General features: G+C 38.7%; 1 protein-coding gene across 1 annotated transcript in view; it reads right to left on the reverse strand.

Annotated features, from left to right (window-relative positions):
- The window catches only part of gse1b (Gse1 coiled-coil protein b), a 265,439-nt gene that overhangs the window by 183,186 nt on the left and 54,970 nt on the right, over nt 1-27,283 (reverse strand). Inside the window, exon 2 of the mRNA XM_088334614.1 lies at nt 6,220-6,358. Within this exon, the coding sequence (XP_088190740.1) occupies nt 6,220-6,358 (139 nt within the window). The remainder of the gene's footprint in view (nt 1-6,219; nt 6,359-27,283) is intronic.

The following is a 27,283-nucleotide window of genomic DNA, read 5'->3' on the forward strand; positions in this document are numbered from 1 at the left end:
GTCTTACGCCGACAGACTTTTTATCAGCTTTGTGGGAGTGTGACAAGCTTGACAGTCTCTTTTGAGATTCATCCTACCCTCTACTGGGGGTCGGAAACAATTGAGTGAGGGAGAAGCAGAGGAGGCATGAGCAAGCTGCAGCATATTTTTCTTGTGCCCCTACCAGTCGTCACTTGGCGCCCGGATGCCAGCCCAGTCATCATTTTCAAATCCTTGTTACACGCTTTCAATGGAGCTCACGGAACACGATCGAGACACACTGTGTTAATTTCTGATTAAGGAACTCGAGTTGTTCTCCCAAAAACGAATGCCAAACAGCATGAAGTACGCCCCCGACTGGCTCCAGGTGGTCCGCCGCACCCCCACAGTGGCTAATTGCAATTCTATTGAAGTGGCCAGCAGCCAGGGTGGAACCGCTGCCAAGTCCAACTGTGATGTTGTCATCTCAACACAGAGAAAGCCTCATCTCGTAACAATTACATCTGCAGTTTATGTTATGCAGAGACAGACACGTGTCAAGGACACACAAACAAGAATAAAGAGGAGCCTCAAAATTAACACAAGCCCTTTGTTGCAGCTATTATTGTTGATCAATGCATGGGTGTGGATAATTTTAGAAGTGACCAATAAGGATGTGTACCAAAGGCAGTACTTATTGGAACGATTTGGGTCAGTGATACCGGGAACCATTTCACGTCAATATATATCCATGATTTACTTCCCAAGCGCTTCATTCTAGGGTTGGGCGATACGCGGAATTTTAGTATTTATCAGATCCAAGTAAACACATAATAGTATCGATCGATACCAATCCGATACTGATACTATTTGATTGCAAATGTCACGGTCATTGTATGACTACACCCTCCCCCTTGAGTCGGTGTATATTTAGGATAAATATAGAACACATGTGTTAGACACTAAATAGGTTTCATTTTAATTAAATAACTAAAATTCAAACTTTAACTGTATATAACAAAATAGCAATATTTATTTTACAATCGTTTCCAGAAAAAAGCCAAGAGAGTGAAATAAGATATTTGGGGAAAAAAAGGTCAACAAGTGCAAATAGTGTAAGCAATACAATCTTACAGTATAACACATAACAGTGTAAAACCACATAAACGAAAAAAAAAAAAAAACTACTACAGAGCAAAAATCAAGAGAGTGACACCAAAACATCAGTAATCTAACAAACCCTTTGGCTCTGTTGCCATAGTGACAAAAGAATAACAGGTTTTTGTTCAGGACCAGTAACATGTTTTCATTGTTTAGTTACAGATTAGTGCACTCTGCAGAGTGAACTTTTTTTTATGTGCATTTGTCACAGTAGCGAGCCACTGTAGCACATAACTGAAACCTGGCATTGTCCTTTTCGGCTGTTGAACAAAAAAAAAGTCCACTCTCCTGTGCTTCCCATTTTCCCCAGTCATATTTAGCTTCCGATTTGGCCCTCTTTTTGGCCTGGTAGGTACGATGCTTCAGCAGGTCAGGTAGGGAGAGATGCTAAAAGTGTACCTGTCAGTCACACATTATTGCATAAACTTCGAGAATGGTCAAGGTTGTAAGAGAGAGAGAAGGAGTGTGCTTTCTACATATAGACTTAAGGACTTAAGGACGTGCTTAAAATCAATATTGCTGATATTTGCATAGATCCACAGCCTAGACTTCTTCCTAAGATTGGAATGCGTGTTTGGTGAATTTCCATAGCATACTAAAATGCAGAATTGTACATAATCCAGCGTACTGACCTCAACGCTATAGATAAAATCGTCGGGCAGGCCGAATGATGGAGGCCACTTTGTTGTGTTCAAGAACAATTTCTACCACAAATGGTAAATCATCTTGTACCAAAATATGGCGAGATTTATGGATCGCATCGTGGTCTTTGAAAATAGTTTGCTCCCGAATTTTCTCTTCATAGTATTTTCCTCTATCATATTTTTATATAGTTTTTTTTTAAAATGGGTTTTTCATGTTCTATGTGCTGAAGGCACATTCCAAACCTAAATGAAAACCACGATATATGGTTGGTAAAATGTTACCTTGAAGGGACATTGTGTATTATTATTTAGTGCTTCCTAATGTTAAAATACATTATACTGAAGTAAACAAGGCTGTATTGGCAAGTTGATAAAAAGTTATATTTTATATTGTGATTAATTCCTCCTGTTTTATACAATAGTGTGACTTTTTTGTGCTAAAGTACAATTCATATTCTTTACGGGACACTGTGTATTATTTAGAGCCATCTAGTGGTTAAAACATGCAATTCATCTAAAAAAATGTTTTGAATAATAAGCTATATACATAACTATCATATAAACGTGTATTTTTTTTAACATACTCATCTCATCTCATCTCATCTCATTAGCCGTACCGCTTATCCTCATTAGGGTCGCGGGGGGGGGGGGGGGGGGGGGCTGGAGCCCATCCCAGCCATCTTCGGGCAGTGGGCAGGGGAGACCCTGAACTGGTTGCCAGCCAATCGCAGGGCACACGGGGACAGACAACTCATTCGCTCATTCACACCTAGGGACAATTTGGACCGGCCATGTCGAGAAATTGGTATTTATTTTAACGAACATAAGGCTCACTTAAAAGGAGTTCACATGATTGTGCACCATCTTGCTTCTATGGGTACCCCCTTAAATCAAAAAGGTAGGCCAAGAAAAATGAGAGAGAACGCATTTGCGAGGCTGCAGGTCCGGCCTACTGCTCCAGCTAGGCTCTTTTAAGCCACTGCTGCAGACTCTATCTTGCCAACGCCAGGCCCATTAGCCATGGAACGGATGACCTAGTGCTACAATTTTTGGGAAACTGCTTCACTTAATGCTGAGATTTGTTCCCATTCGGGGACACCCGATGCCGGCGCGCAGCTAGCCGGCCGCACTCTGAATATCTCTCTTACACTGAACAAAGCCCTCCAAACATGTGTAACTTTTGAATAATGACAATAAAACAGTTATTTCAACTGTGTTGTGTGTTATTATTTGTAGATGCATAATTATAATTTTGTTACGGTCGTGTACTCTGAGTATGAATCCGGGAATGATGTAATCTCGTTCTAAGTTTAACTCTTAGGGGGCTTTTATGAAGGTGCAACGCTACTATGCTTATTTTCATTTTGTCCGGGTGGTTCTGGTCCTCAATAATCGTGATACTGGTATAAAGGTACAGAGAATCCGAATTAAATGCATATCAGCTCCCCCGAAAAGATTGCCCTTGTGGGTGATCAAAGATCATGACTGTATTTCGATCTGAGTCAAGATAACAGATCATCTGCCACAAAGCAAGTGGAGGAATCAATCACTTTAAACAAACTTAAAAAAAATAAATTCTCAACCCCAATAAGCACAATCGAGTTAAGTTGAGAGCCAGAATACGACCTGCTCATCGGTGGTCCCGGCTGCGGCCTTTGTTATGATGCATTAACTGAGTGTTAGGCTAGGTTTACAGTGCAAGGATGAACTGATTGTTTTTGCAAAATCGCAAACTCTATCCGATCTGCTAAATTCTTTCTGTACTGCCAAACTCAAGGGATCTTATCACAACTGGGCAGCTTTTGATAACATTTCAATAGAAATATGGTCCGAGTATGGTCATAGACCGTCCTGGCTCCAATGCCAGACAAAAATAATCAGCCTCCGACCCAAATATCAGAGAATACAAGCGCATTTCTCCGGATAATGCTGCCACTGCCCCACAAAAAGCCATAGTCAAAATCACGGTTCTCTTTCTTCTGAAATCTCAAAGTTGTACATCTGCCGCCACCCGTAACAAAATAACTTTAAAATTGCTAGATACGTGCCACCATTAACATCCATGAGTACTTCTGCAAACAGTAAGCGCATTGCGTGTGATGTCAAGTCAAGTCAAGTCATTTTTATTTGTATAGCCCTAAATCACGAAGAGTCTCAAAGGGCTTCACAGATTATTACACTATATTACACAGACTATTTTTCAGCCGACGAGAAGAGTAGGTTATTCATATGCTTTGGAGTAGAAGTGAGTTTTAAGTTTAGATTTCCTCTTCTGTGCATCCGGGACTCTTGTGGCATTCACACTGGAGATCACAAACAAGTCGCATTTAGTTGGAAATGTGAACAATTTCGCAAAACCATCTCATTTCACCCCCCCCCCCAAAAAAAATCATAATTAAGCATTAAGCTCTGCACCGACAACCCAGCCTTAGAGACTAACTTGTGGTCTGCATGTGCATGTCGGCCTGCATGTGGAATGGTCATTCAGAGGACAGCGCTTGTGAAGCTTTCCTGTAAACGACTAGGGGGCCCTTGTAGCAAAACAGAAAATAGCCCGAGAGGAAAAACAGGAGGATGCCCGAGTAGGCAGGAACATTGATTTGAAGAGGCAGATAGCGAGGCAAAAAAAAAGAGGTCTGGGGTAGACAAAGGAAAAACAAGAACAGAGTTCAGGTTTTCTACAACTTTTTCATCGCCGTATTCAAACCCTTTTCAAGGACTAGAATTTCTCCAGTACCATTAAAAAAAAAATCCGGTGTGAATCATGTATTTTGCAGAGTCACAAATACATCTGCAATTTACATATGCCGTTTTTAATCTTCTGTGTGCATTTTTTAAGACATATGAATTTTAGATCTTGAGAAAAATATATTTGTTCTTGAGACAGATATCTTCCCATTTAGGTGTTAAATATAACATTAATATGTAGCTTACATTTTAAGTAGTGGGAAGTTCTTCCCATTATAATCTATCACTGGGAAACTCTACCTTAATTTTTTGGCCCATTATACTCGTGTAAAATTGATGCGTAATCCTTGCATTAATACAAATTTCATAGTGCCTTGTTTAAGTGTGGCATGCATTTGTTTTCTTGGGCATGACTTGTAGGAGCGATGGCACTTCATAGAACAATACCAAACTAATGACAATTGCTGTGAATCACGAGGGAAGAATTACAATGGCGAAGCAAAGCCACCAAAGAGCAGTGTCAGCCTTATGGTCAAGCAGACTTGTTGAGAAACATGGCAACAATTTCAATCATTTACAAAGCATATACCTGAAATTCAAGTAATTTTCTATCTTTAAAAGCACAACATTGAAGTTCCAACATTTTCAAGGATTTCATGCACCCTTACGAACCCCGAGAGAAGACAACTTTTTGAATTTGAAAGAAAAAAAAAAGACACTGTTGACCCGGTGGAACATTTTTCAAATAATGCCAGTCAGTCAGGCCACACTTACAGTACTAAAAATTGTAACAATATGCAAATGGGTTTCCAAGAAAGGAACAAATTATACCAACTTACTACATGACAGAATTGAGGAATCTACTGCAGAAACTAGTGAAGTGCATATAATCATCTGCATGTATAAACTTAACCAGTGACATGCCGTGAGGTTGGAGTTTGATGAGGCACAGTCAGATTTATAAATACATTGTATTTAATTGGCAGAGCAAAATATAACATAAACTGTAGCATAGAATTTTTTTTTTATTGTCTAAACTTATAAAGGAAGCCTATGCACTGTTCCTTTTGATTAGAAACACCAATAGATAAGTACTATGAAAAAAAAGCAACAGGGGAAAAAAATACTAGCTGACTAGACTTACTTTTAATTACCTAATACTATGACTAATTATATTGTTTGGGGCTTTTGTTTCACTGTGATCCTCTGCCATGAGGCAGAGGAATTGTGTGCCTCACTCTGCATCTGCAGATGCTCAGCACAGTAGTACGTCACATACTAACTGTATAAATAGTATTAATAATATAGTGTAAAAGTCCAGCGATTTTGTAAAAGTTAATCCTAAAACTTTAAAGCTAAATGAGAAATCACACTAAATAATGACAACCATTTAATACATTTTAATGTCATACTTTCCTGATGACAGTTGAGGAACAGGTCGAAATCACGTACCTAAATGGAAGCGAAAACTGGGTAAGCAAAGTTCTAATTTTTCCAAGCTGAAATGAACGGGTCAGCACATTACTGAATTATTAGCTACACCCTTTAAAACATAATAAATACGAGCTCATTTGGCTTCTTTTTGCAAAATGACAGCTGACTGCAGGGATACCTCACACATTTATAGACAAACATCAGCAGACAAGCTTCTGCACCAACTTCGACCACAAGAAAAAAAAAAGCCCGCCAAACCCCCGACCCCACTAAAGACAAAAAAAACCAAGCTGTAGTTTTCTTAAACTCTAGTGTAGATAAGAGCATGACTCACTGGAACATGGGCGCTCGACTGGCTCGGGAATCTCTGGCTCCAAGGTCTCTGGGTGAGAGGTCGGGTCATCCGCCGCCTGGGAGGTCTTTTGGCTTTCCCCCTCGCTGGCTCTTGCCAACTTTTCTGTCACGGTGTCAGCCTGAAAGATAGGCAAAGGTTTAGAGTGAGCAGCAACTCCAAAACAATGAAAACATTTTCAATCTTAACTTAACAGCTAACTCAGTTTAAATCATTTTGGGCCTCCACTCATCTAAAATTGTATTTTGACAACTACTTTTTTTGAGTAACAATTACATAAAAAAGCTCAAATCTCAATTGTTTTCTGAAGCAAATTCTTGGATTAACCTCCACTTCCAAAGAATGAACCCAGAGAGATTGTGTCTATTTGGCCATTACAATTTTTATCATACACCATTAGAAGAAAATGAAAATGAAGTGGATGGTGCACAGGAAATATCACTCTTGTAAAGTTGCAGAAATCAAGAAGTAGCTGCAATCAAAGACAAAAAAGAGCAGCCCAGACGGCTTCAGTCTGTTGAGATCTGCTCGACTGAGCTCCATAGCGAAGAGGAACAGCAAAGAGAAAAGTGACATGACCATCATAGCACAGGGTGGCGGTCACAAAGAGAGAGCTTTGAAGGAGCTCCTACCATTGAAAACTGGCAGGGAAAAAGCAAGCTAGGTATGGAGCACGTTGAAGCAAAGATGCCTCCTGGGCTTATGAAGTGAACACATCACCAAGCACGACACACCACTGTAGCACCACAAAGTAGACGAAAAGCCCTGAAGACTAAGAAGACTGAAATTCCACACCTCATCATCTACAGCACATATACATGAATCTTGTGCGATAATGAAGATTTATGCATTATAATTCACAGTTCGTAGTTTTTTTAAACTCTTTGAGTACCATTAACAGCACATACTGTGGCGGTCAGGATGCTCCTGAACATTGTGTGGCGCTGTCAGGTACATTTTACAAGTAGAAAGATGCCTTGGCTATCTCTGCTGATCTGTAACTGCACTGACTAATACTGGCCACTGCTTAGCAGTGAGAGCTCACTTTCTAAGGAAATCAACTAAAACCACACAAGGAAGTAAAGAAAATTAGATTTCAAAGAAGAAAGAGATCATGGAGACCATTTTTGAGAAAGTAGAATTAACTAAGTACAAGCACCATCAACTTTAAAATAAACTCAGTGACTTCAGAGGTAATACACAAGTATTGCCAAACCATTGGAGTAATAGATTCATAGATATTTGAGTTACCATTTTAAGACCTGCAATCAGACCCATCTTGATATTTACGATGCTTAATCCTGAACTATTGGTGCTTTGCAGAGCAGCAATTCGACAACTGACTATAAGGAGGTTTTCAAATTGGTCTTGAAACAATCCCATGGTGGATGTTCAGATTATGACATAATTAGAATCCGAAGAAATCATTGAAGGCAAGCGCTTAATTCCAACAAATCCATAAAAATCACCAACAATTTGTTTTCTCTTATTTTTGATTTTGATATTGATTTTGCAGATTTTTTTTACAATATATTACCTATAAACAGAGCAAGTTAAAATGAAACCTTTTGTCGGTAAAATATGATGTTAAAATATTTCATTTGGAAGTGTCTGTGTTCACATAATCTTAAAATAGTATTTCTATAGCCTCTGAGTGATCATTCACAATGTTTGAATTACTCTGGCACTGGGAGATCGTAAAAAAGAAACATTTCCACGCACATAACTCATCTTCAGCCATTTTATTTATTATTTCAAGTATGCCATGTTCAACAATTCAGCTGCACTTTTGGGCACTAAGAACTAAGAGCTTCACTTGGGCGTTGTTCTGAATTGAGTACCGATGAGTGTTAATGAGTGCTTATGTTAAATGACGGTGGAAGAGAGCTGTATTAAATGCATTGCGAGAGTCAGGAGGCGAAAAAGGAAATATCAACTGAGGCAGTGCTAATTGAGGTTAATCCCACTATTGAGCAATAACTCCTCTAATCGGCAAGGTGGACTCTCTTGCTAATGGGCAATGTTGTACCACAGAAGAAGTTGGCAGGCAGAGTTCAGCCCTTAGAGGGTCAGACAATATTAGCGCTCGTATACCTATAAACACCAGCAACCCTCCCGACTTGTCGAGCCATCGATTATGTCTCTGAGCTTAATACCGGTGACTCAACACAGTCTTGACATCGATTGAGCTGTCCCAAGTAATATGTCACCTGGGGTGTTTGTGTAGCTGTTGCTAAGAAGCAGGCTACTTCCGGTTTGATAAAAGCAATATGCTAACTTGTGTCAAAAAGCATAATAAGAGAATAAACCGATGGGCCTGTAATGAGCCGTGACTACATTCCACGACAAACTTCCTTCTAATGCGAATTCTCATTCGCTTGCCCAAGACTTTTGCATTACAGCACATTAGTATTCAAGGGACTTTTTTAGATGGTGTAATAATGGTCTGTGCCTCTTTGTGACTCTTTGTGATTAAGGGCTATACAAATAAACATGACTTGACCTTACTTGACTTTAGAAGAAAACAGCATTTTAGAGCAATTTCAGTCTGGTTTTACAATCAACTACAGTACAGAAGCTGCTATTTTAAAGATTTTAAATAATATTAGGAATAATATGGATTTTAATAAACTTACAGTTCTTGTGCTACTTGATCTAAATGCTGCTTTTGACACTGTAGATCAATACATTTTATTAAATAGACTTAAAAACCTGGTGGGCATTTTGTGTACTGTTTTGAACTGATTTTATTCCTGCCTAACAGCCCGACATTTCTTAGTGAGTATGGATGTCCAGTATATTCCTCCAGAACCCATGAGGTTAAATGTGGTGTTCCCCAAGGTTCAATTTTAGGCCCGGTACTTTTTAATCTCTATATGCTTCCCCTTGATGATGTCATCAGGAAACATAGAGTAAATTTGCATTGTTTCGCTGATGACACTCAGCTGTAGAATGATGACACAAGTCCTATAGTTACCCTTTTAAGTCATAGATGGCAGAACACTTCATAAAGCTCAACAGGGAACAAACAGAGGTCTTAGGCATATGTCCTAAAAGTCAGAGAAAAACTTTAATCTAAAAATATGGGAGTTATTTTCGATTCTGAACTCTCTAATTGCTGTTAAGATTGTCGAGAGGGGTTGTTCAGGCCTCACATTGTTTGTTTGCTGTTAGTAGTGTCAATAAATTTGTTCAAACCAAAACTCTCCACATTTCAAAATATAACATTTTTTTCATTCTCTCAACAATATATTTCTCTGCTTTTGAATTGTCTTGTTTAAATTATTGTAAAGCCCTGTTCTCTTATCTTCCCAAAAATAACATAGAAAACTTGCAGCTACTACAAAATTCAGCAGCAATTGTGCTTAAGGGCGCCACAAAGGATCACATTCCAATAGTTTTAAAATTGCTGCGTTGTCCCCCTGTTCGTTTCAGGATCAATTTTAAAGTGCTTTTACTATTTTTTCGCAGGGTCGTGTTCCAAAGATGTCCTGCAATAGTCAAACCCAGCAAAGTAGATGACTTTACTTATTTTGTTAATGATTCAATTATTCTTGCATTACTCACGAACAAACCCAATATACAGGCAGTATTTGTTTAACACTTTATTGCACTGATTAGGGACCTGATCCACTTGATCCACTTTACTTGACATAATACTTTGCCTCCATCAGGTGGACATTTTTGGAATTGTATTTATCTTCCAATCGTCCTACAGAAACTATTCATTTTTCTATTACCAAACATTTTTAAAAAGCGGCAGGGAGCCACTAGGTAATGCCAAATACCCGCCTTGGGCTCCAGAGCAAGTTTAACGTTGGAGAGGTCCAACTTAGTTAGCTATAGAAAGCATCTTTCTCTGTTTAGACAATCAGAATGCAGAACACAATGCGTGATGAAAATCCATTAAGTAGCGAACCCACAATATGTAAATAACAAAACAGCAAGGGAGATTATGAATATATCAAGAATTTAGTTTGTAGTTTGCTAACCAGTTTTCACACTTAAACACAATGTGCATATTTGGCCTAAAAAAAACACCAGGCCCATGGAATAAATACCAGGAACAGAACCATTTGTCCCTGAAAAATGGTGCTTGTCTCAACAATTATTGCTTAGAAAAATAGTGCCTGTAGTAGTTCATAAAATATGTGTACAGTAGGCACTATAATACCTCTATATTGATATAGACAAGAAAATAATACTTCCTCCAGTCATTTAAAAAGGCTAATAAACAAATCAAGCCAGCTGGAAGATTGTTACTTGGCATTAGAGAGGAGCAAAGCAGATGCTTGCTCATGTAAAAATGTCATGGATTACTCTTATAACAGCATTGGGAATATATTCATCCAGAGGGAAACAGTGACTCTCCCTTTGGGATTGGGAAGTCGAGGCAGATGTCAGACACAGGACACGAGTGCCCCACAATGCCACGCTGCCATGTTGTGTGTGTCTTTGCTGACATTTCATCAAGCGTGCTTGACATTTCCAGGGGATTTAAAAATTTGATCCCTTCTGCGTTGTGGAAGTCGCACGCCGTCTTCCTCGCAACACCGAGGGAGGTCACGCCCGTGAGGCCCCGTGCCGTCTCGCACCGTATTGCTGGCCTGCAGTGCGACCTCTGCGCAAATGACTCCTTTGCTGCTCAGTCTTTTAGTTTTGTTTCTGAGCGCCTCAATCCAGGCAGAAGAGCGAGGACCAGAAGATGATGTGGTGTCGGGGGGAAGGGAAAGGAAGAAAGTGTGAGCGAGAGATCTGTTTCCCAAGCTACAGGCTAGTTAGTGGAGCGAACTGACACACAATGACATCTCTCTTCCATTGAGCGAGACAAAAAAAAAAACCCTTGCTGCACTTTGTCCTTGCTCTGTTTCTCAGCTACCCCCCACCACCCATCACTTTCAACTCTTCTTCCCGTCAGCCCCGCGGCTCCCGTGTTGCTTTTTCTGCCTGAACGAACACTGCGGCAGCACTGTCGTAGCACCGGGGCTCGGATTACACAAAACCACCTTATGTTGAACGAACAAATATATTTCCGATAAAGACACATGGAGGCATGTGTGAAAGGGAGGCAGGCTGAGGTCAAAGGCAAAGGTGTTGGGGGGAATACAAACAAAACAACTTACACTCTGACAGAGCGAATAAGTGTTTATGCACTGCAGGAGTGCGAGCAAAGAGCTTTGGTGATTATGTGAGGCCAACCCAGCAGCAGCTATAAAATGCTACAACAACGCAGCAAATGGCTCAACTCCCCTAAAGTGAAGCATGTAATGACACCTCCGATGCACGACCATATGTCTCACAAAGCATTAAACGACAAACTTCCGAGAGGAATGTCCAAGTACACGTTTAATCATGAGAAGTCAAGACAAACACATTTTGTTGAATAGTTTCTTGAACATTGATAGTACAGTATACTAAAATGGGTCCATAGAATTATCACAGTGCTCAAAACGCAAGGGCTTAGGTTTGTTCATGGCATTGGTTTTAAGTGATCACATAATTCATTGTGGGGAAAAAACAATGATTGGTCGACATTGGTGGGGACAAATCCCCCGAGTCCATGCTAAACTACACCTTTGTTCAAACAGCATATTTGCTTTCAGTTTAAATTAGAATTGGATTTGTCTTCAATGTCATTGATAATAACTTAGTGGACTGTGTTTTCAACAGGATTAGACATGGCAATAAAGGATAAACACATAATTGAGACTTGAAAGAGGAAAAATAACACAAAAAGATGGTATGAATAGGCATAAATATTTACAAGGTAATGCTTGGAGACTGGCCGAACAACAAAAAGCAGCAACAGCTATGGCGACAAACACGAAGCAGAATAGGAACAAACAAACCAAGGAATGCGACAAAACTGGCCAGAACACCAGGCTAGCAAATCAAAAAGTGCATAGCCGGTAAACAACACACAGTGAGCAGCCAACAAGAGCCATTAGGGAGCATACAAAAATAGGATAGCCCTTAGAAGCCCTGATGCTAACAGAGCTACCGAACAAAATTATATCCACCCCGACACACGTGGGAAAAATCACGAACAAAAAGCCACAATCACGTACCTACATAGAGGCGAAAACTGGGTAAGCAAAGTTCTGCGGTCTGCATTTGTGTTCTCTACAATCTATGACGTTTGTGTTAACGCAATTCACGGTTTTAAAAGTGTTGTGTTCCTTCCATAACGTCAAACAAGCCTGCTAGCTCAACTTTGAGTCTGAATTTCTCGAGTCCCCCAGCGCGTGGAATAGTTTGCAACATATTTGCATAATTGTGGGGTTTAGTAATATTTTTAATAGAAAGATAGCGGATGACTTGTTTGCTCAAAGTGTTCATATGAATTTAACGTGACCTATGTACAGTAAATAGGACTTGAGCTGATACAGGAGTGGTTGTCTGCGTAAGTGTTTAAATACATCATAAAAAGCAGCCTGACGCAGGAAAGGAAACAAGCTGATCCTATAAATCGAACACAGCTCAGACACACAATACACACACACACACACACAAACACACACACACACACACAAACACACAATCCCACACACAATTGGTGACAACTGCCGGGCCACAGCGCCTCTCTCCAAGGTCTATTAGAGAGTCTAACAGGAAAAGGGTAAGTGCTATCGATTGGCCTCGTGGTCAGAGCAAAAACAAGCTGACTATTAGACTGCCTTCTTTTGAGTTGAGCACACATGTATACACGCACACAGGATTGGATTTTCATTGTATTGCCCAGTCAAGCTTTTACAAAAAAAAGGAATGCAGATATACTGTACTACTGTACTGTAATTTGTAAGTATCTGCTGAAAATCAGTGGTGTATACCATATCTTTTTTTTGCAATTGAAATTTTAACATCATTAATTACTTATTGCTCCCAACTGTCTAAAACAAAAAAAAACGAAAAAAAAACATGTGTTTAATTAGGCTAGAAAAAAAAATTGGAGTTTTTTTTTAGCAAAATTTCCCAAATGAGTACTTTAAGTTCTATAAGGTTTTTTTCAGATTGATAAAATATTTCAAAATGTAGCATGAATAAAATACATAAACACTTGCTTACCTTCTACTGTCTGTCTTCTTTTGCTTTTTTGAAGTATGTTTTTAACAATATTTTCTTTTCTTTACTTAAACCTGACAAAATACGAAATTAACTAAAGGGGTTGTGTGTATTATTAAGCATCACTTGGGAATAAAAAAACTTGTCTAATTAAAGAAACATACTAATTTAAAAAATAAGTAAAATACATGATTTAAAAGCACTTGAAGGTCAAGAAATTTGCATTTATTTGATATGACATGAGCCTCACCAAGATGGTGCTGACATGATTGTAAGCCATCTTGCTGCTACGGGTACCCAAAAAACCAAAAACTCACATAAGGCTGTGCAAACAAATGAAAAGAAAAATGGTGCGGTTTGGTCAATTTGAGTCCCCAAAGTTCTTCTTTCTGCTTTCGAGAATTTGTTTTTGGTTGCCTGACACCTGACACCATAAAGCAAAATCTTGTGGTCAAATAATACACCCTGTCCTTATTTTACCTTTTATTTTTGAAATTGTATTAAATTCTGTAATATATTGTTCTACCAAAATAAAAATAATTTTCTCAAGTGTTAATTTTCTTACTTTCCTGTATCTTAACGTGTTGAAAAACATACTAAAATAAGTCCAAAAGTTTAATCATTGAGTAACATTTTGTTCAGTAAATGCAGGACTGTTTTGCAGCATATTTGTGTCGTACTCGATTTAAAAATATATTTCACCAAGGCTACTCCAGTGAAAAAGTTTTTGAAACAATGTTCTATGACTTCCTTTGCTCTTGGTGGCACGTTAACATGTATTAACATACATGACTATTGTAAAAAAATAAAAGAAAAAACAAAAAATTTGCTTTACTCTAAATCAGTTCACCTTTCACAGTCACGCTTATTCAGGGGTTTCCATCATGCATTGTATTCTGCATTCTGCATTCTGAAGAAAGTAGGTATTGGTAATACACATTATAACATACACAAATTAGTGCTACCTTTCCCAGTCACTCAAAAAGTGACTGTGGCTTTCAAACAGGAGATGTCATCAAGTGGTGTCCAACTGTCACTGGGTGTTTCTACCCTAAAACACCTTCAAGCTGGCGGGCCGGCAATGATAGCCAGTCTCTGCCTATTTTCTCCAGGTCCCCAGCAAATAAATAAATGTTTAAGGTACAATGTACAGTACTTTTATTTGTTAAAAGATTGTTTGGGTCTGTATAAAGGTTTGTACTTTGGTTTAGTTGTGTAAAATAATATTAAATTGTATAATAACTGTAAAAAGTAAAGGTTTTACTTCACGGATTCTTTCCAAATGTTTTTGGAACTTAACCCCCACGATAAACAACGGTTCACTGTACAGTATATTCAAAGTCACTAAGTTTGGATAACCTATAAACAGGACCGTCAAGCAGTTGGCTATGTACAAAATAATTTGGACACTAAAAGCATAATATTATGTTTCCTTTTTTGGCATAATGGCCAGGTCTTAGGTCCATGTGTATGCCAGGTCTGGCATTCACACGCTTGTTTATCACATTTAGGGTTATATTAGCGTTGTAGCTGTTTCTGCTTTACTGGGGCGTTCTGGGCACATACGTGGACATGATTTTTCTCTCAAACTACACAATTTAAAGTTATTAATGCTTATATTTCGTATTTAACAAGGTCAGATAAGGCCAAATAGTGAAGCAAAACAAAAATGCACATCAAACAAAAGCTCGGGTCTCAATAGGTTAAGATGTTGAGAATTAAGATCTTAGAAACGAGGCACTCTCACTCACCACTGACCTTGCATGTGTCATACTGAGGGAAAAAAATGTTTATTCTATTGTAGCCAAGAAGAGAGGATTGCAATGTTGCTATTCCCCCCCTTCTTTTTTTTCCACAATATACCCCGCCTTCATATCGTGGTGTCCCTATATTTGTGTACATTCAGCGCTCCAATCCAAAGGTGCAATTTCCCCCATTAAAATATCCTTTTTAGCTCTTTTGTGGCAGCATCGCAGCACAATTTAAGTGACGTGGAAGACTGGTGTCAGCCAAAAAATACAACTGTGCTCATAAATCTGTTGTCAGGGCACCGGAAAATGTATACACTGTGTTATATATTGAGCAGAGCGCAGCAGAGCAACCGTACCCTCTGGGGGGGAGAGCTGTAAAGATGGAGGGAGACATACATAAGTATTGAGAGAGAGAGAGAGAGAGAGAGAGAGGGACAGAGAGAGAGAGAGAGCATTAGAGGGAGAGAGAGAGAGAGCATGAGAGAGAGAGAGAGAGAGAGAGAGAGAGAGAGAGAGAGAGAGAGAGAGAGAGAGAGAGAGAGAGAGAGCGCGCGCACAGCACAAAGGGCTGTTTTCTGCTGGCTTGGTAAAGTGTATCCGGGGGGCTAACGTAGGCAACCTGTCATTAGCAGCAGCTTCCTGCACATGCAACATCTTGCGTGTACGTAGCTTAGACTCAGATGTTGGAGACAAAGGCATGTGTTGTCCTCTTTAATCTACTATAGACACTTGATATTTTGGGTATTTAAGTGATTCAAGTTATTACAGGGTAGTTCCGACAGGTACAAATCTGACACTGATACTTTTTTCTCGGAAATATCCCCATCAAATAATTGAACCCTTCGACCCTTGAGTTAGTTTACAATTACAATAAAAACAGCACGAAGAATTAAAGGAAATTTAATAAATATACTGAAAACTTTTCAGAATATAAAATATAATTATAAATATTCTATTACCAGAGAACAAAAGTCAAAAGAGTCAAACAAAAAAGAAACAGCAATGTAACAAAAATACATAATAACTATAATACCCTCCATTGTGCAATATTTTGAAAATTAATTAAAAGTGCAAATACTGTAAACAATACAATTTAAAAAACATTTACGTATAAAAGAATGATTTGCTTCTACTAGAACAACTGTCAGAAAGAAAGTTTAGGCGGTCGAACCAAAAAAAGCAGCAATGTAAAAAAAAAATATATATAAATACTACATAACAATGTCAAAAAGACATATCGTATTTTCCGGACTATAAGGCCACCCAACTCCCCAATTTAAACCGATATTTGCGGGTGGACCTGAAAGGGGGAGCAGCAGCGGAGCCAGGGGTGCTCAAAATAAGGATGGTATTTATTAACAAAATCAGGAACAAAGTGACAAACAAACAAGGGGTCACAAAACACATGACATGGCCAAACCAAATCAAACCTGACAAATAGCCCAGCCTGAAACAAAGACCAAAACCGGAAATGGACAAATGAACAAAGTAATAATAATAATAATAATTTCCTTTGTATTGTCATTCTTTGTAACAATGTACACAAAACGAAATGTCGATACACCTGACCCGTTGTAGCGAGTCGATGCAGCCGCAGCCAACAGAGGGCGCCGCCATTATACCAATTAGGTATGTCTCGGCCGAGGCGCGAACCAGCGACCTCCCAGTCTCAAAGCGGGCACACTACCATCTAGGCTACTGAGCAACAAACAAACAGGCACTAAACTATTAACAAAATGTACGAACCAGAAACAGGGGGGAAAAAACAATGAGAAGTAGCAATGACAGCAGAAATGAAAATGTCTAAATGTGTGCCTAATGAAATGTTCTTATAAAGGGATCAGGATGATTAGAGTCAGGTGTCTGGTGATCGGTCACACTTGTGCCCAGTTCCAGACCCACTTGGCACCCTCTGGTGGAAAGAGACGTACAGACCATAACAGTGTCCATTACGATCCAGTGTGCCAGAAATTCATACGTACAGACAATGATTCAAAATATGGGTAGCACTTATGAATGAACCAATTTATTTTTGTTTACAAAAAAGATTCCCCAAAATATATGTTCAAAGAAATATGTTTTTTTGTAGTCCTGTTTAAAAAGCATGCACTTGTTGTGTGGGCCTTATATATGAAGCAAGACTTTTATAATGGGTTATTTTAAAGCTGTGTCTTTTAATCAGGTGTGCTTTATAGTTTATAAAAAAACAGTACCATTTATTGCATAATGTTTTGAAAATAAAGTCAGTCCTGCAAATAAATTGTGACAACAATTGGATCAAATCTGAAAGTTATAAAGTATTGTATAACCTCACGACCCACTTATACGATTAATATCGTGATAGCTAAAATTGGAGGACAGTATCAATCAGATAATAGTATTAATCTAATCCAAGGACTCACTCAGTATGGCTCATATCGACCGGTCCATCCCAACCATCCAAATAAATCACAAACCTACACAACCAACACTTGTGTGATGATCCCCCCTTATTTTCCTCGCTCGACCTCCCCCATCCGAGTACACTCAGCCCTCCCCCCTCTCAGTTTCTCCCGACACCAACGTACACATTTAGCTACGGCCTTCTGTCTACCAGCTGCCACTTTGCAGTCATCCATTGGAGCTATGATTAGCTAGCGAAGGAATGTCATGTAGCTACAGACGGCTCCTCACCCCGACCCCGACCTCTAACCCTCGGGTGACCCCGGTCGACCCTTTGCCGCGACAGCTGCTTTTACGCCGCGGCCTGTGCACTCCATTAGGCCTGACACCTGCTTCTACACACACTTTGAAGTATGAAGTGCACACGCTCTTGAGTGCATCATGGGTCAAATATTGCCCAGATTGGGAAAACATGGACTTACAAATAGTACAGTAAAATAAAAAAGGGTTTTCTTTAAATCTATTAAATTATTCAAAATGTGGATTCAAATAAAATTTAAACAAAGACAAATAAAAACAATCTGGTCTATTTGATGGTGTATTATTATGTCTTAAATTTGATATCTGGATGTTGCTTCATTGTCTGGTGCAACCGAAAACGAGTGCGACAAAGCACGAGGAAGAATACCAAATACAGAGACTCAAAGGGGCCAAAACTGTTATCTTTTCATTTATTTGCCCAGTCTTTCACAACGAATTTGGTTGCCGTCAAACTGGCGCCAAAAAAAAAATCTGTGTTCATAGTTCATGTATCTTTGCTTACTCAACAGCCAAATTGAACATTGATATAATAAATAAGCAAAAAAAAAAGAACTATCATATAAATTGGCATTTTTTTAATATTCACAGGTCGAGGAATTTGTATTTATTTCACATAACATGAGGCTCTATAGTGAATTAATAATATTATTAGCAAGAAAAAAAGCAAGTCATGCCATCCAGGATTTTCTTCTTGCATGGACTTTTTTTTTCAGAATGGTGGGTGACCTATTTATTTATGGTTTTATTGAAATGGAGCAGTGCATAAACTTTATTCATACAATGTAAGATAATATATTTTCATATGCTACAATTAATGTAATGATTTCTTGCTCTGCCACCCAAGTGATGATTAAGATGTGCGTTCATGTAATTGTAAATCTGACTGTGCCTCATCAGACAGGACCCTCTTGCGAAGTTCATGCACTGTTCATACATAGGTTTAGTGTTTTTGCAATAAAATGTTATTTTGCCAAATAAATTATAGGTATTATAGGTATCACAAATACACAAAATAAACTACAAAAAAAGCACAAAGGTGGAAGTTATGCCGTAAATGCATCTATTTCCAAAAAGGCGTATTTCCCAGAAGTTTTTGGGAAACAAGTATTTTGAAGAAATGTTGGACTGTTGATTACTAAAAGTGGTAAAAGCTAGACAGCATGGTTTTTCCCTCATGAAAGATGAGAGTTCAAGCTTTGCTCATGTCCTAAAACCAAATTTCCTGAGGGCCTTCAAAATGAGTCAAAATGGCAAAAATTGGCGGCCAACGGCTCTCCCAATTTGAGAAGAACATCTGGCATCGAATGAGTTTTAGACATGTTAATGTAGTGAGGTAGCTCCTTTATAAGATTACAGTCACTACAGCGAGCGAGGTCGTGGAGGGGCACCTGTAACTCAGTGTCGACAGACTCTTTATGTATAAGTGTGAGAGTGCACCAGTACATGCAGCGGATATGAACAGTTAAAAGGCCTATGGCTTCATTCAGTACAAACTGCGCATATGTTCAACGTGTAATAAGACACCGTTTGTGTAAACAAGTCTCCTTTCTGTGTGTCTGTGTGTCTGTGTGTCTGTATGTCTGTGTGTCTGTATGTCTGTGTGTCTGTGTGGTCTGTGTGTGGGCCCCTGGCCGACTCTGACAGCCCGGTGCTCGCCATCTGCTGGCAGTCACACCGGGAGAAAGCAACTGCATCCATACAATGGAGAGTAATGACAGGCCAGGATTTGTGGGGAGTTGAATGTGTGTGCGTGTGGATGGGGGAAGGGTGCATGTTTTTTTTTGGGGGGGGGAGTAGGGGGCATATGGATTTTCAAAGATCCAAATCAACCCTGCTCTATGAGCATGTGGGCAGGGCGTGGCAGTTGTTTATAGGCCGCCATGGTTGCCAGGCGGTAGATTAACGAGCGCGAATGGCCGTCTGAGGTGGACAGATAGCATTGGGGGAATGTTAGCAGCCCAGGCTGCTGTCACATTCGCTTTGTGCATAACGTGCACGCATGCTCGTGCATGTGTGTGAACGCTCAAGGTTTGTCTCCAGGGTTCTCTGAGCGCAAGCGGCGGATGTAAACAGATGGTCAGGTGTGGTAGGAATCAGGCAGGCTTCGATTGGCGCCAGTTTGACGGCTAGCTTCGTCTTGCAAGGAAGAGGCCGCCAGTGAGTCCTTAAACCCAACCAGGTGGTCAGTAATCAAACTCGAGTCACAGGACGCTACTCAATCATTCTATCAGAATGTTTGACCGAATTAAATAAGTCAGGCTTCTCTTGACAGAGCCACTGTTATTTTAAAACAATATGGATGGAAATACTTTAAGGAATTGCAGCATAATCTTGAATAGTCTTTAGAAAAATATAAAGTCTCTGTAAAGAATGTGGTAACAATGTCCAACTGAGTTCAAAGAGCCTTTGTTAATGTTTTTACTGCAACTATCTGCTTTTATCTTACTTCTATCATCATCATCATAATTCTGGCTATGGAGTGTATTAGGCTGGACGAAATGAAGCACATGCTCTGTGTTTTTCATTCATTTTAGGATGAAAATAGTGAAAGTAAGAAAAGGACTGTCACAAATACAGTCCGAATGCCAACCCAAACACCAAAAAAACGATGAAAAAAAACAGATTTTCATTAAAGCGTGTCTTAGAAAGAGTACGTGCATGCGTCACACAGGCATCTTGAAAGAGGCTGGGATGATGATTTCAGCCAGAAGATGGCGTCGGCAAGTGGAATATTGTTTATGTTACTGACACGACCTTTAAGACGCAAAATTATGCAATCTTCATTTTTGGGGTAGAAAGAAAAAGCACTATGACTAAATTTCTTTACATATTTTATTTAGCATGACATTTTACCCAGTTGTTTTATTTTTTTCTAAATGACCGACCAACTGACTGACTGACCTACCAACCTACCTACCTATGAAAGTACCTACCAACCTACCTACCGTAAATTCCGGACTATAGAGCGCACCTGATTATAAGCCGCAACCACCACATTTCGGGAGGAAAACCGATTTTGTACATACACAAGCCGCACCTGTATATTAGCCGCATGCGCCCACATTGAAAAAACGCAATACAAACATGAAATTAACCCATACCCGATACAGTCCAAAAAACACCGGCAAAATGAACGGAAAATGATACACATACTTAAGATTTAATGCAGACCTGCAGAGTCCGGGTGCCCGTTGAAAGTAATCCAAGGAAAAAAGTGTATATTTCCAAAGGTAAGGGTGGGAAAAGGGTGGCAAAGTAAAGTTTACATGGGGTCGCTCTGATTCCTTTTATATCGGACTGCTCGATTTCGTTTAGCTTGAAAGTTGCGTCATGTGCTTTTCTTTTTGCAATTTGCATGTTAAGGATATGGTTACGCTAAATTAATTTGTGCGCAAACTAAGAAGTTGCAGTCTAAATCTTACCTTTTGTACTCGAGCGCTGCTGGCGGCCTTTAGAAAAATTACATAAATTGGCCGCATCACTGAATAAGCCGCAGGGTTGAAAGTTTATGAAAAAAGTAGCGGCTTATAGTCCGGAATTTACGGTACCTATTTACCTATCTACCAAAGAATTCATTGTTTTATAGCAGGCATGTCAGAGGTTTTAATCCAGCCCGCCATAAAGTATGTCAAAAAATAAGCAATTATCTCGGTGATTACTACCATATATTTTGATATATTAAATAAATGCAGACCAAATGCCTTCTCTGGCTGCTATAGGGCAGTGTTGAGTTTGTAAAGCGTGTTAGCTCAGGTATAAAACTGCATTCACTCAACTGTTGCAATGAAGCAGTTAACACGTTAACTACCAAACATGAAAATCTATTTTTTTAACCATTGTTTGTGAATACGTGTGTTGTGTTTAGAAAAGATCCGTTGTCATCAGTGATTGTAATATGTAGGGTAGGTAACTAATGTAAAGAAAATGATAAAGTGTTTACTGAAAAGTTTAAAATTTTGAGTTGACATTTTTTTTTAAATTTGTATCCAAACCCAGAGCCAAACTAAGTTTGACATCAATGTGTTATAAGTAAAGGAGTATTTCTTTGTATTTTTTTTTGCAATGCATTTCATACGCAGATATTTGTGGCCCCTGGCCTCTTACAATCCCACCTAAGTAACGGGGTTTCCTTAAACATTAAGTAAACAGTTCTTTACATCATCCATCTTCTAATTAGCATTGTAAACTGCTGATTAAAAGCATGCGGGAAAAGAGTGATGGGGGCGCAGAGCCACACACAAAGCAGTATGCATTCTGAATTTGTAGTGTTTTCACAAGTTGCTAGAAAATATTAGACATTCTTTTGTGTTTTTATGACAAAAAAGAGGGATCACACATACAAAAAAATCAGGGTTTCAAAAAAAGAAAGGCGAGTCAAACTCAGTGCGATATTGAGGCGCCCTCTAACGGTCAACAATCATTATGGCCTCTATCCTACTCCCTCATGACCAGGAAGAAAGAAAATCAATGTAGTTAATCCACATTATGCTACTAATTTAAATAATTAATAATATCCCCACAATTAAAATACATTTAAGTGGTGATTTACTTGCAATTTATGTTTGAGGGGGGCACAAACAGAAAATAAGGGGTGAGCATCTGCCTCAGTGTGTGTGTGTGTGTATCCTAGCAACAAGGCAGATAGTAAGTGTGGTAAGCAGCTGGTAGAAAGGGGCACACAGGCCAGCCTGTATTTTTACACCGTATGTGTGTATGTTTTGAATTAAACAGTTGCAATTGATTTACATTTGTACATGTACATCCGGCTGTGCTTCAAAACTCAGGGGCGTGTTAAGCTTCCAGTTTTGACAGCTAACCAAAAAAAAAAAAAATAAATAAAACACGCATGATGAGATGATAAAACGAAGATGAAAACAAAATGAGGGATTCGATATTCGTGCTTTTCAAGTGTAATCTGTCAAGGAACATGTTACTCAAAACTGCATGTATCACCAATTTTCCTCATCGGCACGAACAACAATTACATAAATACAAATACCTCAAACACTACATATTGTTTTAGTTTTCAGCATACCCACATAGCTTTATTTTAATATGTTGCCAATCGATCCAACCAATTTCAGACACCTTCTCTTACTTGATATTGAGTTTGTTTATACTGTATGTTGATGCTCTGTAACCCCAGGTTACATCTTAACTGGAGTGCCATGTCCAATTTTGTTGTCACAATATGTTCAACCCATTTTGTAACAATGACAATAAAGGTATTTTCTATTCTATTCTATTCTATACATCTTAGGCTTTCATAAATTATGTTCTGCTCAGATGATGCCAGGGATGAATAAAGTTACATTACATTCAATCCCACTTAAAATAGTAATGAACTTGGAAATATAAGAAAATAGGGATGGGTGACTACTAATACTAGGTATCACATCAGTGCGATACCAGACTTTTTATGGGCTAGGTATCACTGTGGTAATGACTAACAGGGTTGACTGTTTTCTACCAGGAACCAAAATTAAAGGGGAATTAAATTGGCATCACATACAATACTTGCAAGATTTGAGAAAATTATGCTTTTGCAATTTTGTTTCTTTGCCTGTGACTTTTTATTCTAAGGTATTTGTTTAAAAAACATCTGCATTTTTTTGCAGATGGGAGGGAATATTAAGTAGTAATGGAATTAGTATGTATGATTAGTGTTGATGACAGCTCAAGATTTGAGGATCATAATTGGTAAATATGTAATATCGAACCTTTGCATAGTCACTAATAGATGTCCCATTTAAGCTTTTTTTCCCAAACGGGTAATATCTATCTTCCAATACTTATTTCTAAATGCTCAACGAGATTGTGGTATAGATTGCCATCCCAGCTACAAATAACATGACAGAAAACCAGATTTAGGTTTGATATCAATAAATGTATCATATTGGGATATATTTCAAAGTATATTTACGGGGCTTCCCCAAAATATGTATACACACTTTAAATCATTCTAAACTTCATGTTTATTGTTATTTTAAAAAACATTGATTGTTTAAGTTAAACTACAAATATCACTCTTGTTATTTTTTGGTTGTGGTTTTAGTTTATTTGTTATTCAAATCGTGTATAAGGGGTTTAAAATGTCACATTGAGGTATGCTAGAAGCAGGCAGAAAAACATACAGAAAATCATTATTGGATGCTCTCTGCTCAGTCTTGAAGAAATTGCCGGCTTGTGAGACCGCAGGACACTAAAAAACATTACAGAGGACTCCTCTCACCCCGACCACATCCTCTTTGACCTGCTGCCCTCTGGTAGGAGCTACAGGTCCATTAAAACAAGAACCACCAGGCTGATGGACCCCAGGACCATCACCACCCTAAACAAGTGCATCAACGGTGAAAAAATATGTATATATTTATATTGCATATCTATAGAAACAAATGTAAAAATGTAAAGAAAAATGGGTATTAATATCTTATTTTTAGACTTAGTTTGGGATTAGGTATGCTTCTAAATGTTATTGTACTACTTTTTCATTGCACTATTGTTATGCTCTACATAAAGTACAATTAGGCCAGTCTCTAAGCACTCCCTTGTAAATCTTTGCCCAATTAGTTTGACATTCTTTTCATCTTATTTTTCTCTTTCAAGTCTTTAACATGTCTGTCCTTCGAGTGCCATGTCTGATCTCGTTGTATATATATCAATAAAATAAGACAATTCTTCTTCTTCTTCTTCTTCTCCTCCTCCTTCTCATCCTTATGCTCCTTCTCTTTCTTCTTCCTCTTCATCTTATTATTATTATAATTATCGTCATTATAATGATTATTATAACAATAATATTACCAAAGAGTTTGAAAAACAATTATTTTCAAAATATGTCAACATGACATATTATTCCGGGTTTAAAAATGTATATGTCCATAATTTGTTTTCTATGAAATAATGTTTTCAACTTCCTGAAACAAAAATGAATTATATATTTTCCACAAAACACTGATGACATACAGAACATTCTACACTGTGAATATAACTTATTTGAAAAAGGCCTTCTTGCATACAAAACAAACTAAGCCACTTACTACAGCAGCTCACAGAATAAAAGTAAGTAAAGATAAAAGCAGCATGGTCATGCAATGCAAATACATCCTATATGTACTCATGCTGTGCCTGAGGTTGACATGAACACATATTTGTAGAGATGGAGAAGTATTGGGGAAATGTCATGCAAACCACACATCGGCATCTCCTTATGTTGCATAGTGACAGTCATAAAAAAAAAAAAAAAAAACGCAACAACAAGAAAAGTGCCATATTTTGAAATGGGTCAAAATGGCCAAGTATTCAAACGAATGCAGTTTAAAGCGACCAAAACAGTCGTCAGGCTGCTGCTGTGTGCTCTTCCGTCCTCCCCGCTTGTTTGGTTTCTCTCCAGGCTGTCCCGCCTGATAAGTGTGATGGCTTTTTAAATGGCGCCAGCTTCTTGCATTTTTATGTACGCTCTTAGACCGTGCCGGCTTTCCTTTAAAGGCTGCGCTCACCGACGGAGACTCCCACTTTCCCCGGCGGGCGGGTGATGAGCTGCTATGGGAGTCGACGGCTGAGCATGGAAGAAATTCAGAATGTGAAAAAGAAACCGCAATTCATCAGATCATCCCTTCATTCGCTTCCCTCATCTGCAAATTCTCTCTTTTTCAAACCCACCTGACTGTGACCCCAGCTGGAACTACTCGAGGTTGTAATGCATTTAAGGCCACACTAATAGCAAGCCGGTACAGCCCTGAGACCACATTAAGAGACTATAATCACCCCTCCTCTCCAGCTGTCTCTCACTCAGAGCTTCTTTCCATTCCATTGCAGAAAAAGTCATGTCTTTGCTATTGGTGAGTAATTTTTTCGGAAGTGTTGTTGACACACTAAAATACCAAACAACAATATTCAGGACTCTTTATGCAGCCATTCTTTTTGATCCATAAAACCGGGATTCACATGTCACACCTGGGCATCGGTAGGCTGAACAATCCAACCCTCAATAACTATTTTATGGTTATAAAACATTTACTGCATCTACAGCTGTAACACATATCAAAAAGCATCAATAACAACCTTGTAAAATTGCAATGTTATTTAGGAGTATATGCATATTTTACTCACCAATGTCATGTTTATTTGGACACAAAATCCACCCTTCTTTCTTTCCAAAAGAATATTTCAACTATTCTGTCGTACAGATGGGACCGGGTTGAAGCATTTGCTGGCCTAGCCACCAGGCTGTACTTGCCCAAGACACACCACAGGAAATGGTGCCCCTACAACCCTGGTGTTTAAGGGATCCAGCATGACACAACACAACCGATTTTCTGTGTGTTTCAGTTCCATTAAGGAGTTCATTCTATCAAAGCTAATACTGAAAGTCGAATATGTCCTGTTGTATTTCTGGCGTTATTCCATATAAGGTTGAATATATCCCTTCAACAGAAGCAGTGGACAAAAGAATAAGTTACAGTTTATATATCCAATACAACTTTTTATAGACCAATACTAGTGCAATCATTTCAATCATTGAGATGTCAGGAATACCCAGAATATATGACATATATAGACATAGGCTTGGCAAAATTCCTACAATTGGGGGGGATAAGTTGTAGAGGTACCTCTTAGCTTGGTATTGGAATCTTTGCCGTTTATTTTATCTGTTTATACCTTTTACAAAGCCTCTGGCCTATTAAAATTTGTATTACTATAATTAGATGCTAACCCTTCTGTTCTTTAAAGACTATCCTTGTTCTGTTTTATACAGGTTACTTGGACATAAAAACACCCTTTCGTTTTTCTACTGTTGGGACAAATTTAGAAAAAAATGGTAATATATACATGACTTGCCTAAACCGAATTAACTAACTGAATTATTTGTTTAGCAAATAGAAGCACTGTGCTTTAGAATTTTTTTTTTCACTCATAACCTCTGTACTGTCAAATTATGATTTTAAAAGTACAGTAACCATGGGATTTCAGGAAACTGCATTTTTACTCCACATTGTACTTTCTCGCCATCGTGTGGACATTAGGAATACCTTTTTTTTAACTTTTCGTTAGGCGGGGATCTGCAACGCTAAATGTTGAACCAATTTTGTACCACAAAATATAGATAGGTCCAACTTTATTCAAAAGGAACAAGGCGCTTTTGGAGCTCTAGATCGTTTTATTGACATGATGGCTTTTAGAGAAACTTAAAATTGAAAAGGATTTGCGCATTTGTAATGTAGATTTGTCTAACTGTTTTACATATGTGTACAACTCAGACGTCAATGTCATTGACGCACAGGCAAACGCAGGAAGAAAAGAGGCGGGGAAACTGTTTAGCCAATCAGGAAAAAACACAATACAGGATGACACTCAGCGAAGTAGCGGAAACGCGATAAGTAAACCACAATACAGAAAGGGATTATTCGAGAATGATTATGTCTTGCCTTTCTGAGCTACTAATCTTGCAACAATAAGAGGTCCCCGCAGTTTAGTTTTATGGCACATTTTTCTCAAAATCTTTGCCCGAATCACGCCACCCAAGGGGCCAT

Source organism: Urocampus carinirostris, chromosome 4 (genome assembly GCF_059441175.1).
Source record: "Urocampus carinirostris isolate Australia breed hairy pipefish chromosome 4, RoL_Ucar_1.0, whole genome shotgun sequence".
NCBI lineage: Eukaryota > Metazoa > Chordata > Actinopteri > Syngnathiformes > Syngnathidae > Urocampus > Urocampus carinirostris.